Below are 17,113 nucleotides of genomic sequence, written 5' to 3' on the forward strand. Positions count from 1 at the left end.
CGGGGACGGGCCAGTGCCAGGTCGCGTGCCAGGTCGCGAGCCCTTGGGTAGGAAATGTAACGGCCTCTCCCCCCCCCCCGGCCCCCCCCCCCCCCTCTGGCCTCCCCCCCTCCCCACAGTTGGGCCTCAGGCGGCGCTGGGGGCGGAGGCAACGGCGGGAGTGGCGGGGTGCGGGCTGAGGGGAGCAGCGGCCCGACGCCCTCCCTCATCCCCGACCCCAGGAGCCGAGCCTAACCGCGGAGGGGCTGGGGGGGCCCCCGATGGAGGTGAGAGGCGGAGGCGGTCCGCCTGGCCCCTGCCCTACGTACGCCAGCCCCCTCGAGCCCGAGGGAGGCAGGACAGGGGGATGGCGGGGTGTGGAGGTAATGGGGGTCGGGGACCTTGGAGCGGCTGGGCACGGCGCGGGCGAGGCGCCGCGGAGGAGCGGGAGGAGGGAAGGGAGGACAGACGGCCCTGGCCCAGCCCGCCCCGCCGCCCCGCCGCCCGGCCGCCCCGTCAAACAGCCGTCATGGGCTGGAGCCCCGGGTCGGGGCGGGCTGCGGGGCTGCGAGCGCGGCGGGACCTTCGGGGAAAAGGGGGCCGAGGCCTGGGGAGGGACGAGCTGCGCCGGGGGCTGGTGGGGGAGGGCGAGGGAGCGGCACCCGACGACGGGGCTGACAGGACCGGAGCCCCTGAGGGAATGTGGGGCGCTTGTGAAGGAGGGGCCGAGGGAGCGGGGAGGTGGCGAAGTGTGAGGGAAGGGCCGAGGAGGGGACGGGATGTGGGGGCCCTGTGAGGGAAGGACCGAGGAAGTGATGGAGGGTGAGGGAAAGGACGGGCTGGCAGGCCTCTGTGGGGGCAGGTCTGAGGACGAGGAGGTGACGGCAGTGGGATGTGAGGAAGGGCTGAGGGACCGGGGTGACCATGGCGGCCTTTGTGAGGGAAGGACCGAGGAGCTGAGGCGACTGACGGGGTGTGGAGCTCTTGTGAAGGAAGGGCCGAGGGGGACCAAGGAGGTGACGACGACGGGTTGTGAGGCCCCTGAGGGGAGGACTGAGGAGGTGACGACGCTGTGTGGGACCCTCGTGAGGGAGTCACCGAGGAGACGACGGGCTGTGGGACCCTAGCGAGGAAAGAGGGGTGACGAGTTGTGGGGCCTCTGTGAGGACAGAGAATTGGGGGGCTGGCTGTCGCACCGAGGTGACTAGATATTGGTCTCTTGAGGGAAGGGACTTTGGAGGCGATAGGTTGTGGGACCCTTGAGGAAAGGGGATTGAGAAAGACTGGAAGTCAGGATCGGGCCCCCTAAGTGAGAAAGGGGGGTTGGGAGGATCCTCAGGAGAGAGGAAAGGAAGATGGACGGAGGTGACAGCGCCTAAATTAGCACAGCACCTTGTTCCGTGTAGTAGGCGCTTAACAAATAATTGTGGAAATTCACATGGGTCTTTTGAAGAAAATGGCTTGTTGAGGTACTGGGGTCCAGAGGTGACACCATGTGGGGACCTTGAGGGGACCTGGAAGATTGGAGCTGACAGGTTCCAAGGCCCCAGAGGGGAAAAAAGGGCCTGTGTGACTGACTGGAGGACAAAACTGACAGTGTCAGAGGCCTCTCAAGGTGGGGGATGGGGGTGGAAGAGAGGGAGAGAAGAAAAGGATTTGGGAGGGGCTAGAGTGAGTTGAACTCGGAGGAAGATGCCAAAAGAAATTTGACTGCGTTTCCGCGTAGTTGTGATGAAGTTAGCTATGTAGTTCCATACCTCTTCCTTCCCTTTTTCTTCCCATACTTATGGGGAATTCAGTGGGATCTCATTTACACGGATTCTGGGACTTACTTATTAGCTGGGAGAAGCGACCCCCAGTTGCAAATAGGGATTTGAGTTTCCCTCGAGACCAGAAGAGCCAAGAGCAGCCTTGGAAAGGAAAGATCATTTGCTTTCCACCCCACCGGCCCCCAGCGAGCCCCACCGGACTCTTTGAATAGATACTAATTGTTTGGCCTCTGTAATCTTGTCTTAAGAAAAGTTTAGAAAGTGGATAAGGAGGAGAAAGGAGCAATTTGGTGTCGGGGAAGTGGGATTAAGGAGAGCGAGCAGTTAAGGGTCACAAATGAATTGCTCGTTGAGGAATAGAAATCCGATTCCTTTTACAAAAAAAATTGGTAAATAAGTCTTTGGGACAAAGTTCATTCGCTACAACATTCCCCTTCATTATTCATGCTTTTCTTCTCGATTTCTGCTGTCTGCAGCCTAAAGTCGCTTTCCGTGGAGGTGCGAATCGCTGCTGGAACATTAATGCAGATACCAGCAGCCGATTAACTGATGTATTCAACAGTGTGATGTTGACTGGCTCCACTTCTTTCTATGATTGCTACAAATCACAGGTGCATTAATAACCTTTAATTCCATGTTAAAAGGTTAAGGACTGTCAAGTATACCAAATTATTACAATTAAATTCATCTCCCCAGACTGTCCAGTTCATGGTGTTGATGAATCTCTGGTTAGAAGAGGAACTGAGAATTGGCAAAATACATACCTTTGAAAAATTGTTCTATGGAATACCTAACATTTTTCATTAAATGTTTTCATCCTATCCTCAGCTTAATGTGACCACAAAAATGTTAAGGAAACTCCTTTACATTAATTTCTTAACTTTGAACACTCTTTTAAGCATATTTAAAAGCTATTTATTATAGGCCTACATGAATCCAAACATCAGGTAATTTAAGGTTAAAAGTTTTGATTATCTTCATGCTTTTTTTTGATATCTTGGATTGTGTGCTACTGTCTACTTTTCTCTCTTAAAAACTTGTTTTAAAAAGTTAACCTATTAGTGTAATTAAAATTGCTGTCATTTGAAATTTTCATTTTGGTCAGGTTGTCTGAATGTGTGGAAATATTCCTCATCATTACAAAAATGACCTTAATTTAAAAGTGAGTGAAGTTTCACCCCCCCAAAAATCTGTACAATCAGTATTCTAAATGGGGATAGTACTTGCTTACCTCATAGGGTGTTTGTAAAAAAAAAGTGCTTTGTAAACTTTAAAGTGCTATATCTAATAATAATAATAACTCACATTTAGAGGCTGGTAACTATCCAGACTATTTAGTTTTGTCCACACTGGACATCTGTATGTTACATTTGTATACATATTTTAGCTGGAAAACGATCCACGTGTTTCTTGTATTTATATATGGATCTCTACCATATTGATTTGGTATTAAAGTACTTCCTGTCAGGCTAAGCTAAAAATTGACCTTTTAAAAAAAGTTGGATTTTTTTCCAAATCTGGATAAAAATTCATTTAAAATGCAAAATATAGTTGAAATGAAAGAACATCCTCAAAACATATTTAGGTCCAGATACCAGGGCTTCACCATTATAGACATAAAATGAAAGTGATTGATTGGCTAAGTATTTCACTACAGAATTGAGTAATACAAATGAACAGTTGGACTGAAAACAGCTAGTTTGAACAAGTTAAAACTAAAAACGAGTAGATTAATCAGTACTAAGTACCTGAGCATAAAATAAAATAAAAAACCTTCTATAAATTTAATACCACTGGAATTCTGGAAAGGTAAAAATTTTAGTGGAACTTTCATTTTCAATGAAGTAGTTGTTCTGCACCTCAGTTTACTCAAGAAAGTTCTGAAGTATAGGTTTAAAATAATAATCATGGTCAAAATAAAACAGCAAATGCTACAAAACAATTTGAGCTTCTGAAGATGGTTTTTAAAAGAACTCTTTTTAAACATATTTAAGTGTTGACTATATTACTAACATTATAGCCATCATTAGCCTGTGCTTTGAATTACTGATTGTTTCAGTGACATTGATTAAGATGGTAATAGTTAACAAGAAAATTTAATATAGAAAAAATTTAAAAATAAAAATTGTACAAATAAAGTATTTTTTAATATATGTTTAATTTGAATCACAGTAAAAATTATGCAAAGGAATAGTATAGTTTAAAAATATTTTTAACCAGTTTCAGATCCCATTGTTATACTTAAACATTAAATAAACTCTTTTTATTGTATTTACATGTTACTTAGGGTTAAAGGCCACCTCTGGCTTTATCATTTCCTCTTTGTAGGACTGAAAAGAGTGAATCTATAATTTTGGAGTTCACGTATAAAAGAATTTTCTAGTATTAATAACTTAAAATTAGCTTTATTACATTTCAAACATTGTTATGAAGTATTTATATCAGCCTGTAAATTTTGTTGTTTATTGTACCTTGTTACAATTTTCTTTACAAAAACCTGAGCTGGAGCCCTTCAAATAGTGAAAGTTATTAATTTTTTAAAAAAATACAGGTGTTAAAGGAATAGAGAGTGAGAGAGATGTAGTGTTGTATAGTAGAAACAACAATAATAAACATAAGTGCAGTACTGAGTGAATCACACTATGTGCTGGCAGAGATACAAAGTTTAAACAAGGCATTGTCCCTGTCCTCAAGGGACCTTCAGTCTAGTAGAGTACTGTAATACACAATATTCTATGACCAACATAAAACATAGTGCTCTGGGGCCTGAGAGGGCGTTACTGGAGAAAAATCAGATAAGACTCCCGGGAAGAGTTGGCATTTCAGTTAGACTATAAAAGATGGGCAGGGATAAGAATTCAACAGGTGTAAAGAGGGAGGAAGAGGGGAGAGAGGACATTAGAGGAAGTAGAAACAGCTTTAAGATTCTGTTGTTGGCCAGCACTGGGCTGAATCTGAAAACCTAAGTTATAGTCCTGGTGCTGCTTCTCAGTAACCTAATACACTGGGCAAGTCATTTTATCTCCAAAAGACTCAGTTTCCTTATCACTAAGATAGAGATAATACTGGCCTTACCTGTCTCTGATAGTTGTTTTGAAAATCAAATGAGATATATGAAAATGCTTTTGTAAATGACAACACAAAAATGTAAAGTGTTACTTTTTACCCACTTTTTCCAGATGAGCTAGAGCATTTCAGTTATGTAATTTGTGCAAAGTCACACTGCCTAAGTCTGTGAGATTTCTAGATGAAAAATGAAAAATTCAGTCACTGTACATACAGCTACAGTCCTTTAAGTTCCAATTTAAGATTATAGCTCTCAAATTCTGTTCTTGTGTTCTTTCTACTTGTATTTTTTATCACCTGAACTAATATTCTGTCAATAGCAGAATAAAAGAAAATAAATGAAGTATTCATAAGTATTACTAAAATATTTCTTATAAATTTCAGAGTGAAGACAATGTAGATTTACGGCAGACATATACTCCACTTTCTTCATCCACAGAATATTCAAATTCTGTTGATTCTTCCCTTTTCTATGCACCATGGCCAACATATGGAGATGATATTAAGCAACCTACTAATTCTCAAATCAATGTAAAGAACAGGTAAATTAATGAATAAGACATAAGAGTTTAAATTAGGTTTTAAATTGAATTAAGTCATTTGCGAACTACAAGGAGGGAAAGATTAGGGTGAAAAAAATATCCAATTACCATGTTGACCAGCTTAATTTAACTATATGTGGCATGTAAATACACAGGCCCATTTTACATTACTTTTCAAAATGAACCACAATATTATCAGAAATCATCTAGTTTTGGAGGCATATTGGAGGACTATACATTATTGTTTGCTGTTCTGAATTGTATAAAAATGAAACCTTCATATAGAGAGGCTGACTTGATTATACAATGGATCACATATACTAAGTACATAGAGGTATATATTCTACCTTTTTTCCTATAATACAGAAATCCTTAAACTCTGATGTCAGCCTTGTGACTCTATACCAGGATTGTGATTGGTTGGCATTAGTTTTATTTATTCATCAGGTTTTAAAAATAATTTGAAGAGGCTACCTTCAATAAAATTATTAATTTAATAGCTATTTGGTATCTTTTTCATTTTTTTCCCTTTTAGTAAGATCATTTAATAAAATCTGATTTAGGAGTTCCCATTTATGAAGTTATCCTTTTTATTAGGTTAAAAAGTATTGGTCTCCTTATCTTGCCATCTCCCTTTATAAGTCTTTGGTAGTTAGTCAATTCACAGATTTATCAAAAGGATGATACTAGAAAAAACACACTTTTAATTTACTTTGACCCTTAATAAGAGGCAGTGTTATATAGTTCTTTTTAACTTTGGTTCTTATTAATTGAAAAATACTGGAACTTAAAAAAATTAACTCAAGGTAAAATATCTAAGATGCTAGTCCTATTGGAAATGATCTCAAATAAGATAATTTACATGAAATAATTTTCAAATGTAGAGAGCTATACAAATAATAGATATTAAATCTAAAATAACACTAAAATTTTTGAGGAAAAGAATTTTTTTTATAGTGAAGGGAAAGAAAAATTATTGTTTAGAACATAATTAGCTTCTACTAAACTCCTGTGTTCTAGGCACTATGCTAATCATGTGTGGATACAAAGACAAAAAAAATGAAACAGTCCTTGCCCTTAAGGACAACAGTAGTAATTTATCTAGCCCAGGAGTTTTGATTAGCTTTCCCTCCACCCCAGATTTATTGGGAAAGTTCTACATTTCAGAAAATTCAGGGACTACATATAACTCAGAAATTTTACACTGATTGCTTAGGAAAATAATGTAGTGAGGAATCACTGAAAAACCAGTCTAAGTGATTTGGATTTGCTGGTTAGCATAACCTTACTTAACTGATCCTCAATTTCAGCAGTTGTGGTACAGGGAAAAGATCATTAACTTAGAGGACCTGGGTTCAAATGTGCTACTTGTATGTTTGACCTTAGGCAAGTCCCTTAACCTCCCTAGGCCTAATTTTTTGTTTTTGAAATAAGGTTGGACTAAATGTCTATCCTCTGAAGTCTTCTGTGGCTATCAATCTTTGATCCAGTGATTACTCAGATAATAAATAAGGTCCTACCTAACTTGAACATTCTACAATTTTGATATAAAATGAAAGTAATATCTTTGTTACTTAACTCAAGCTTTGTTGTGGGGATCAAATGAGATTTACGTGAAATCTTTTTCAACCGTGTATAGCTACACAAATAGATATTGTATCTAAAATGTCATAACACTAAAAAAAATTGTAAGGAAAAGAAGAGCAAAAACAATGATGAAGAACTTTTATAGGAGAAACAATATAGTTTAAAACATAATGAGTAAGCATTTATTAACCATTTATGTTCTAGACACTGTGTTAACCATTTGGGGTTAGAAACAAAAAAATGAAAATCTCCAGCTCTTAAGGAAAACAACAGGTAGAACTGCCCAGGCCAGGAGTTTTTGTCACTTTTTAATGTCATGGACCCCTTTGGCAGTCTGGTAAAGCCTAAATAAATAATGGAAGGGAATGTTAAATTTCATTTAGAGGCCAATAAAATAAAGATGTAAATTTTTCCAATTCTCAACAGATCTCCCTGGAAAAGATAAAATAGTATCCCCTCATAGTTTTTGTCATTATACATATTTAGATTATTTCAATTCACTGGGCAAGATATCACTTAACTAATTGAAACTATAGCTTCTATACTAGATACTTCTTGGAGTATACCCATACAATTTTAGGCCTTAGTGTCCATTCCTTTCATTTTACAAATGAAAAAACCCCAGAGGAGTTAACATGATTTGCCCAGGATCACACAGGTAGTAAGTGACAGAGCAAACTTTGACACTGAAAATAAGAAAATGAAGATGGAATTTTCAGTGCAATGGAAAGAGCACTGGATTTTTGAGTGACAGGACCTTGGTTCAAATCCCAGTTCTGCTACTTGCCACCCAGTGACCTTGGGCAAGTCACTTAACATCTGAGGCCTGTGTCCCTTTCTATAAAATGAGAGGGCTACATTTGATGACCTGTAAGGCCTCTTCTAGCTCTAAATCAGTGATTCTTAGATTCTACATTTACTACTCTTTCTACTGTCAGCGGTTTTTAACCTGAGGTCCATGAACTTGTTTTTAAGACTATTTTGATAACTGTATTTCCATAAAACTAGTTTCCTTTCTAATGCTATGTGTCTTATGCATTTAAAAAAATATTTTGAGAAAGTTGCCTATACACTTACCAGATTGCTATAGGGGTCCATGATACAACAAGTTAAGAATACCTGAACTAGGCCACCTCTTTATTTTACAAGTAACTGAAATCTAAAGAAGTTAATTTTTGGCCCAAGTTCACACAATTAGTTATTAGTAGCAAAACCGGGTCTAGAAACCTGGGTCCCTTGACTAATACTCTACCTACATTAGTCCCTTTAAAGTCTTGAGTTATTTGTTTGTTTGTTTTTTTGTTTTGGGTTTTGTTTTTTTTTTTTTTGGTGAGGCAGTTGGGGTTAAGTGACTTGCCCAGAGTCACACAACTGGTAAGTGTTATGTGTCTAAGGACGGATTTGAACTTGGGTCATTCTGACTTCAGGACCAGTGCTCTATCCACTGTGCTACCTACCTGCCTAAGTCTTGAGTTATTTTAAGGAAGATTTCAGTATTATTCTGGATATACTTCATTTTCACACACAAAATTTGGGGGAAAGTACTGAATAAAACATCAGGTTCAAATATTTTATGAAGAAACTAAGTAAGTGTTGATGGAATAAAGGGTTATAGGACTCGAAAGTGGCTTTCAGCAATAGCTGAAGTATATGGGTGATAGGTCATCACAGAACAGAAAATTATATCTCCTTTAGTCTAAAATGTACGGTATTGGTGTGGAGAGAAATGCCTAGGAAGTCGTTATTTAGTATGAATTGGCTATATGGTTTGAAATGAACTCAATGCCAGAGTGAAAAATGTTATTATTTTAGTTTCTACCACTGTTTGAAATGCAAGTATAAATTCATTCCAAGGGTTAAATATTAAGATAATGGTAGTAAGACTAGAAAAAGACAATTGTGAGGATGAAATGAGATAATAAATTGTAAAGCACTTAGCACAGTGTCTGGCACATAGTAAGTGCTATATAACTGTTACCTATTAATATTGCACTGTATTATAGGATAAAGTAATTTACAAATGATATTCAGTTTTCACCAACTGTGATTTGTTTTTAGGATTCAAACTGAAAGAAATGACTATGGCAGTGAAACAGACTTATATGGACTTGTGTCTAACATTTTGGAAGAACAAGATAAGTCACAGCCATATTTTGCTGAGGGGTTAGTATATTATATATAACCGTTTAAGAAACTTTTAAACTTGCATATATTGTCTGAACCTCATCCTTAACCTTCTTTTAGTGAATAGAGGATCATTTGGCAGTCAGAGACTTAAGTCATACTCACTTTTAGGTTTAACTTCATTGATGTGATTCATTATGGCCCTGTTACTCAAAATCTCATTTTGTGTTTTCATTTTTTCAATTACTGTTAATATCTTTTATTAGGAAAATTGTTCTTACAGTATTCAAAACATTTTGTCACATGGGCTAAAGCTTGGCATTAGGAGTGTGTATAAATTCCAGGCATTTTATACATTGATTCCAAAGAAAAAACTTCGTGATTTCTATCCAGAAAGACACATGGATTTTATTTACAAAGTAAAATTAATTGTTAAAAAAGACACCTTAATTGTTTCATTTGGGTGTGGAAAAATCCTACCCAGAAGCTATGGATTTTGAATCCTAAATAGGAACTATGCAGTACATATGTAGCCAATTAAAATATTCTAATTTCAAATACAGCTTCATCAGAACACCTCCCTTTTTATTATGAAAAAAATACAGACTCTCCAGAACTTTATTTTTTCTTTAAATTAATTTTGTCTTTTATCAGTAAAAATAAGCCAATCAAAAGAAAAAGTCTTTCATGCTCTGCTCACTATACATAGTTAATGAGAAGCTATAGTGGGATTTTATTCATTGGCTTGAGTTGCCCACAGGAAAAAGTACAATGAAGAGAGAGTGAAGTTAAGAAGGTTATTTCATTATGTTATTTCCAGCAGGAAATAGCTACCATTATCCTCTAAAAATTTCTGTGATGTAAGTAAAAGGTTGATAATGTGCTGTGGATAATTGGAGAAGAGCTGAGTGGGACAAGATTGAGGTATTTCAACTCCTTTCTCACATTCTCCACTGGGGAAAAGTCTTTAAAGTCCAAGTTGTAATTAAACATATTTACTTGTTCTAGGACCTGCTCCTCCAACTTAAAGTCAGTTTGGCCTGTGAATACAAGCAGATTTGCAGATCACCATGAACTCTTGTCAGAAACTAAAAGGCCAGTAGATACAGCCATCTCTCAACAAGCTTTTTATAGTGGCGAATCTGTCTCAACAGTGGAAAAGCAGTACCTGCACAGTAGTAATCTCACACCACAACAGAAAATAGATGAACTTTATCATGGATTTACTAGCTTAGACCTGGAAGAGCAATGGATGTACCCCTCACGAAGTGATCACTCCAACTGTTATAATATTCAGACAAATGATACCACTAAGACAACATTCCAAGAATATCCATTTATCAAAAACTGTTTTACACCACAAGCTGGCCTATCTGATATCATGAAAGAATCAGGGGTTGATACTTACCCTTATGGAAGAGATAAAATGTGTGCCAAAGGGCTTGAGGTACCATTACAGCAAAAAAGGGCAGAGATATTTCTTTCACAATTCAATAAATACAATGAAAATGCAGATTATTGTAGATATCCAGAATATTCTCATCCCAATAAAGCTAAGCTAAATAAATGTTCAAATTTTAGTGTTCAAGATAACAAAAAATTAGCCAATGGAACACCTGAGACACCAGCTGTAGAAACAGACACATACACTAAGTTATTTCAAGTTAAACCAACAAACCAGAAAAAAATGGAGGAGACTATACAAGACCAACAGAATTTCACATTTTCAAAGACTACACCACATTTAACAGAAAAGCAGTTTACAAAGGAAGCAGCATTCACTGCTGATTTTGGGTTAAAATCGGAATATGGACTGAAATCTCACACAGCTTGCCCAGGTAATAATGATTTTGCTAGTGTCTCAGAAAAAGCGCAGTTTTCTAAACCTGAGCCCCAGAATTCTGAATATTTTAAATCAGTGAATTTATTATCGAACTCAGCAACATCTTCAGGAGGCATCAACATAAGTAGGCCAACTTGGATGAATGTTCAAACGAAAAACAGCGCTCCTGTGCCATATCGAAATCAAGGTAACTTGATGAAATTGAATAGCCATTTAAATGCAGCCTCAAAAGGTAGTAACCATTCTTCAGATTTTCCCCAACTATCATCTACAAATTTAACCCAGAATAGTAATTTGTTTCAGAAATATTGCCAAGAAAATCCTTCAGCATTTTCTGGTTTTGATTTCAGTTACAATGGTACAGAAAGAATTCAGTCTGTCAATCACATGGAAGGACTGACCAAGACTGGGGAAGAAAGTCTCTTTGAATCAGTTACAGATAAAAAAATAAAGCAGCCAAATGGATTTTGTGATAACTATTCTGCTCAGCAGTATGGGATCATTGAAAATGTGACCAAACATAATTTTCAAGCTAAGCCCCAAACTGGACATTATGATCCTGAGGAAGGACAGAAGCATTTAGATGGTTTATCTCAAAATACATACCAAGATCTGTTGGAGTCACAAGGTCACTATAATAGCCACCGACAGGGAAGCGGAGACAACAATATTGTTAATAACCGTGTGAATCGTACGCAAGCCTCATGTTTTTCTAATAATTACATGATGGGAGACTTAAGGCATAATCAGAGTTTTCAGCAACTTGGTTCAAATGGATTTCCCTTGCGATCTACCCATCCATTTGGCCATTCTGTTGTTCCACTATTGGATTCCTACGATTTGTTTTCTTATGACGATTTAAGTCACTTATATCCTTATTTCAATGATATGATGTATGGTGATAATTCCTTTTCTGGTTTTGTGCCAACCTTTGGATTTCAAAGACCAATTAAAACCCGAAGTGGACCAGCTAGTGAACTTCATATTCGTCTAGAAGAGTGCTATGAACAGTGGAGAGCATTAGAAAAGGAGAGAAAAAAGGTAACACAAAAACAGCTATCTGTATAGGAGTAAATTAATTGTAGCATGATGCCAGCTCTGCCAGTTTTCAGTATTATCACCCACCATGTTAGTTCAAGAGTAGCTTGTCTTACTGATGAAGCTAAACTCTTTATTCTGTAATGTTAAAAACTGCAGTGTGTTTTTACATGCATAGAGACTAGATAATCGGAAAAATTATCCCAGAAATAAACTAAAGGGACAAAAATCTTTAATATCGGAATTGAATGTGTCAATCTCATCGATGTTGAAAAAAACATTAAAAATAATTTCGAGAAAAAAGTACTAGTATATTTTACAAATGCTTTGTTTAGCAAAATAAGTATGGATTGCTATATAGAATAGCTAGAAGTGAACATTTTTAGTATAACCATATGACTTAGAGACCACAAGTCCCAAGTTATTTAATTAAGCAGTTATTTACTTATTTACTAATTTTAAAGGAAATGAAATCTTCACATAGAGAAGCATTAAGATTAAGCATGAGATTTAATAGAATTTTTAAATCCTTGCCTACCTTAGCAGATTGAAGCTTCTTTGGTACTTGACTTGAGTGTTTGGGCAAATTTACATGCACTGAATTAAGCCATATAATGGTAAAGACTAGGCTTATATGGGATATATACATGTATGTGCATATGAAAACTATTATTCATTGTTTGATAATATTTTGAAAAAATTAGATGTCTAAACTTTTGCAATTTTTCTTAGACTGAATTGGCTCTTGCCAAGAACTATCCAGGGAAAAAAGTTTCCAGTACTAATAACACTCCAATTCCAAGGCTGACCTCTAACCCATCACGAGTTGATCGCCTAATTGTGGATGAATTACGAGAACAAGCCAGAGTAAGCTATTTAAAAAACAAAACAAAACACTATATTTAAATTGGTTCATGTATTTTTTTAATATCTAAGACTTTTGAGGAGTTTAAAAATCTCATATGCATTAGCTTTTTAAAAATAATTTTCCATGTTTGGTCTTAGCATAAAGATAAATATTTAGAAAGAAGTGCCATTTATTTAAAAGTTATTTTGAAAATAGTGAGGACCTTTATAAAGCAAAAATTCCTTTACCAATAGGTTAAAAGATTCCACCTTCAGACTAAATTGGTAATTAAGCTTTAATGGATAGAACAATTTTTAAATATTTAGGAAGAACTCCTTCCCAAATATCAACACCAAAAATTTTCCCCAAATTTCTTACAAAGACAGCTTGAGTAGGGAGTTGACGTTTGTAGTGTGCACACTGTAAAACATAAGGCTATAATTCTTAATTTTCTCAGCTTTGCATCATTCATCCAGTTCATTCATTAAGCAATTTATGTGCCTAACTTTACATGATACTATAGTTATGTTCTTGGAAAGTTGTGTAATCATATCATGTTTTTAAAACAGTAGGGAACTTTGCTGGAATCTTGAAATGAATCCTTTGTTATTGGGAATAGTTATACCCCTCCCCCCCCAAAAAATATGCTTGTAATTTTGGGATTTTGGGGTTGCAGTTTGTAAATTCTTCTTTAAAAACTTCTTTAAAATCTTACTTAAAACACTTTCCAAGTAGAACTTTTAAGCATGCCTTTAAAGTTATAAAATTAAGTGTTCAAAAAAATCAAGTTATCTCTGTGACTTAACAGAAGCTTTTATGAATCAAGAAATAATAAGTACAGTTGACTTACATTTATTTCCTAATTATATCTTTTGTCCTTAAGCTGTTAACATAAACAAACTATTAGTCTCCTTTGCTAGAAGCAGGCCTGTTTTTTTTTCAGTTTTTATAGACTATTAAACCTGTTTATATCTAATCAGTTAAAATTTTCAGAAAATGTCTTTTTAATTCAAGGGAAATATTTATGCTGATAAAAATGTCCAGCAATTTAAAATAAACTAGAAATGTCATAGATTGCATTTAAATATTATCATGTTAATTTATAATTTAAAAAACTAGTTTATTTTTATAAAAATTACTTCTGGTTAAAATCCATTTAGCTCTATGGTAAGCTCCTTATAATAAAACAAAGAGTCACAAGAAGAGAGGATCTAAAAACTAGAATGTTCCTTCTAGTTATACATTAACTTACAGGCTTTGGGTACATAGGTTTTAGTAATTTTATTATAGATAAATAGCAATGTTATTCAGAAATATTCAAAGGTTGAAACTGCTTTTGGTTGTACTAACTTTTGTAGTTTTCCATAGTGTTTTTTATTTTGTGGGATTTTTCAGAAACCTGTAAAAAAAATTTTAAGTCTACTAAAAACCACATAAAATTTCATCGCATTTTCTTTATCTTATCCTTTAAGTAACTCTTTGCTTTTCTCAAATAATAATACTAAGTGATTGGCTTGTGGTTTTGGTATAGTGTTTTGTTTTCTAGGGGTCTAAGATGGAGTGAAATACTTTCTTTTCTCCTATAAACCTGTTTTCTTGAGAGAATCTATGGGCCTGATTTGACATACGCTCAATCTAAAAAAACAAATGATTTTGATAAGTCAAGGAAGCAGTGATTCAATGATGTCAGCTTCTCAATTAAGGGTTTTTTAGAACAACTGTGCTCTACGGTATATAGTTAGAATCAGGAGCTAGCTTCTGGGGACAGTTAATTGTATTGATTTGCTCTGTGAAATCCTGATTGTTAGAGAAAACTACTCACTGTTTTAAGAACTTGAAGCAAACTATAGGACAATCCACAACTATGTGGCTTGCACCCCTTAATGTTCAAAAAGAATCTATGCCTACTGAAATGAAAGTGACGCTATAGAAACTTATTTTTTAGCATAGTAACCAATAGGAATAAATTGCTTTCTTCCCAAATTTCTTTGGGTAATGTTTATACCTATGGAATCTTTTAACAGTCATAATAATAAAAATCCTGGATTTTCCCAAATTCTGAATTCTTTAAACTAAGCAATAACAGTTTCCTTTAGAACACTGCTCTCAGCTCCCTATTCATCTCTATCTGAACTCTCTTTTAAAGTCATCTGAGTAGATTTAATTGCGGTTACCACTGAGAGCATAGTTAGATTATTGTTAAGAAGGTAGTTAAAGTTGAGTGGACTACATGAAAACCAAACAGCAGAAAAAAATTAATGGGTTGTCATCCCTCTTTTTGAGGGCAGAATACTGTTTTTTCACTCCTTATCCCCAGTGTCTAGTAGTTCTCAATAAATGTTAGTTGAATTGAATTTTACTTCCAAAGTATTTTTTTAATAACTATCTCATTCTGTCTTCACATCTCTAAAAAGTAGGTAGGGGACAGGCTTTATTTCCATTTTCTGCAGATGGGGAGATAGATTAATATGACTTAACAGGTTCAAGGTTAATCAACCTAGAGGACCTTCCTTTGGAATTTAATGGTTTTTATATATTAAACCTACTTCCTCAAGATGTTACCCCAAATGCTAAAAAATATTAACCCCGATCTTATATCTGCCTACTATTAACACCTACCAATAAATTTAACCTTTCCAATGTTGCTAAGTTCTTGAAGTCAGACACTGAAACTTTTGAGATGAACTTTTAATAGCAGATAAGTGATCTTAATGTTCTTCTTCAAATACGAATTTATTTTTGCTGACGTTTGAGGCAAGGCATTATGGTTATATGCCTTACCTAACTTTAAAATACTTCCTACAGGTTGTGACTTTACTTGGCAAAATGGAACGTCTTCGCAGTTCTCCCCTTCATGCCAATATTTCTACTGCTCTTGATAGACACTTGGAGTCTATTCACATTGTACAGTCACGTAGAAAGGATGAAATTGTAAATGCTTCAAATCGGCAAAGGCAAGGAGTTCCTAGATGCCAAGATGACAGAGGTACCAATCAGTATTCCTTCTTTGGTAAGGTGATGCTAAATCTAGAGTGTTACTATAAGAGAACTATGTTAATTTTATGTTCAATCAGAGGCTTAAGGAACATTTCTAAAACTTCTAGCTAGCAGTAGAACTTAGAGTAATAAGACAAACTTAACTAAGATTTTAAAAACTCAAAAGAAATGTAATTCTGATAACTTTTTACATCCTTCAGAATTAAAAAGTGTTCCTTTTTAGCTTGTCTTTGGAAGTCTTTTGATTTTTGTTTGTGCAACTGAGACAAAAATCAGTGCCCCAGATAAAGCATAGGTCATTTTCCCTAGTAATCACAAAGAAACAACAGCCAAAAAACCCCACACCCATACTTAACAACAGAATGTCTTTAGTTCAGGAAATAACCATCCTTCTTGAATAGAGTAATATTATAATCAACTTTACTTTGGCTATAATGCCAGATGTTTTTTTGGGGGGGGGGTTCGGTTGTTTTTTGTCTTGGTTTTTAGATTTCAGGAAATTTCTTAGATGGTATCTTACATGGCCTATATTTATAATGTATGTAACTTTTTTTTTTAGATGTATTTGCTCTTGCCTCAGCAATTAAAGAGATGTGCGTGGCTACTCGGAAAGCACGCACTACCCTATGGTGTGCACTGCAGATGACCTTGCCCAAAACAGCCAGTACAGCTGGCCAAGCAGATGTGGAGAAGGCTTTACAGGATATAGTAAACTGTGAAGATAAAGTCCATGAAAGTATAAATAGCAGCAATCCTATGAACCAGAGAGGTGAAACAAACCAACATTAAGGAAATGCCAGCAAAACATGAAGAATGAAAGCTGTTAAGTAAATGTATCAAGACATTCTAAAGTAATTTTAATGAACTTTTCAAGCTTGAGAATTTCAGTACATTAATTTTCTCCCAGATTTAAAGTTAATACCTTAATGAAGTTCGACTTCTATTTTTTAAAAAAAATCTAGAATACTATTTCTAATGGATCAGAATAGTTAAAGGTGAACTCTCAGAGGTAAAGTTGACTAGGAGTTCTAGCTAGTCAAAGATAACAGGTTAGTTTAAGTAAAATGAGTATTTCCTAACAACTAAAGTATTACTTAAACCTATTCTGCAGTGCAGGTAAACGCAAATGTGAAATTCTTCTAGGTGATAAGTTTCATTTAGGTTTGCCTTAGTAAGTAATAATTCCAAATAATGAATCTAAGTGACTGTAACCCAACTAGGACTACAGTCTTGTAACCAAGAGAAGTTTTGATTGTGATATAAAAGCGTTTTCCTTGCAAAACTGGATAATACCTGAGAACCAAAGGAAAACAAGGCTATA

At 36.3% G+C, this 17,113-nt stretch overlaps 1 protein-coding gene across 1 annotated transcript; it reads left to right on the forward strand.

Moving 5' to 3' along the window:
* Nucleotides 1–260: 260 nt before the first annotated feature.
* Nucleotides 261–16,581, forward strand: MEIOC (meiosis specific with coiled-coil domain). Its single transcript, XM_027872960.1, has 8 exons — nucleotides 261–362; nucleotides 2,225–2,359; nucleotides 5,199–5,356; nucleotides 9,002–9,106; nucleotides 10,076–11,951; nucleotides 12,681–12,815; nucleotides 15,601–15,781; nucleotides 16,352–16,581. Exons 1-8 carry the CDS (start codon nucleotides 261–263, stop codon nucleotides 16,579–16,581), a joined length of 2,922 nt encoding a protein of 973 aa, XP_027728761.1.
* The last annotated feature ends 532 nt before the right edge of the window (nucleotides 16,582–17,113 follow it).

Source organism: Vombatus ursinus, unplaced genomic scaffold, assembly GCF_900497805.2.
Source record: "Vombatus ursinus unplaced genomic scaffold, bare-nosed wombat genome assembly UNPS02014801.1, whole genome shotgun sequence".
Taxonomy (NCBI): domain Eukaryota; kingdom Metazoa; phylum Chordata; class Mammalia; order Diprotodontia; family Vombatidae; genus Vombatus; species Vombatus ursinus.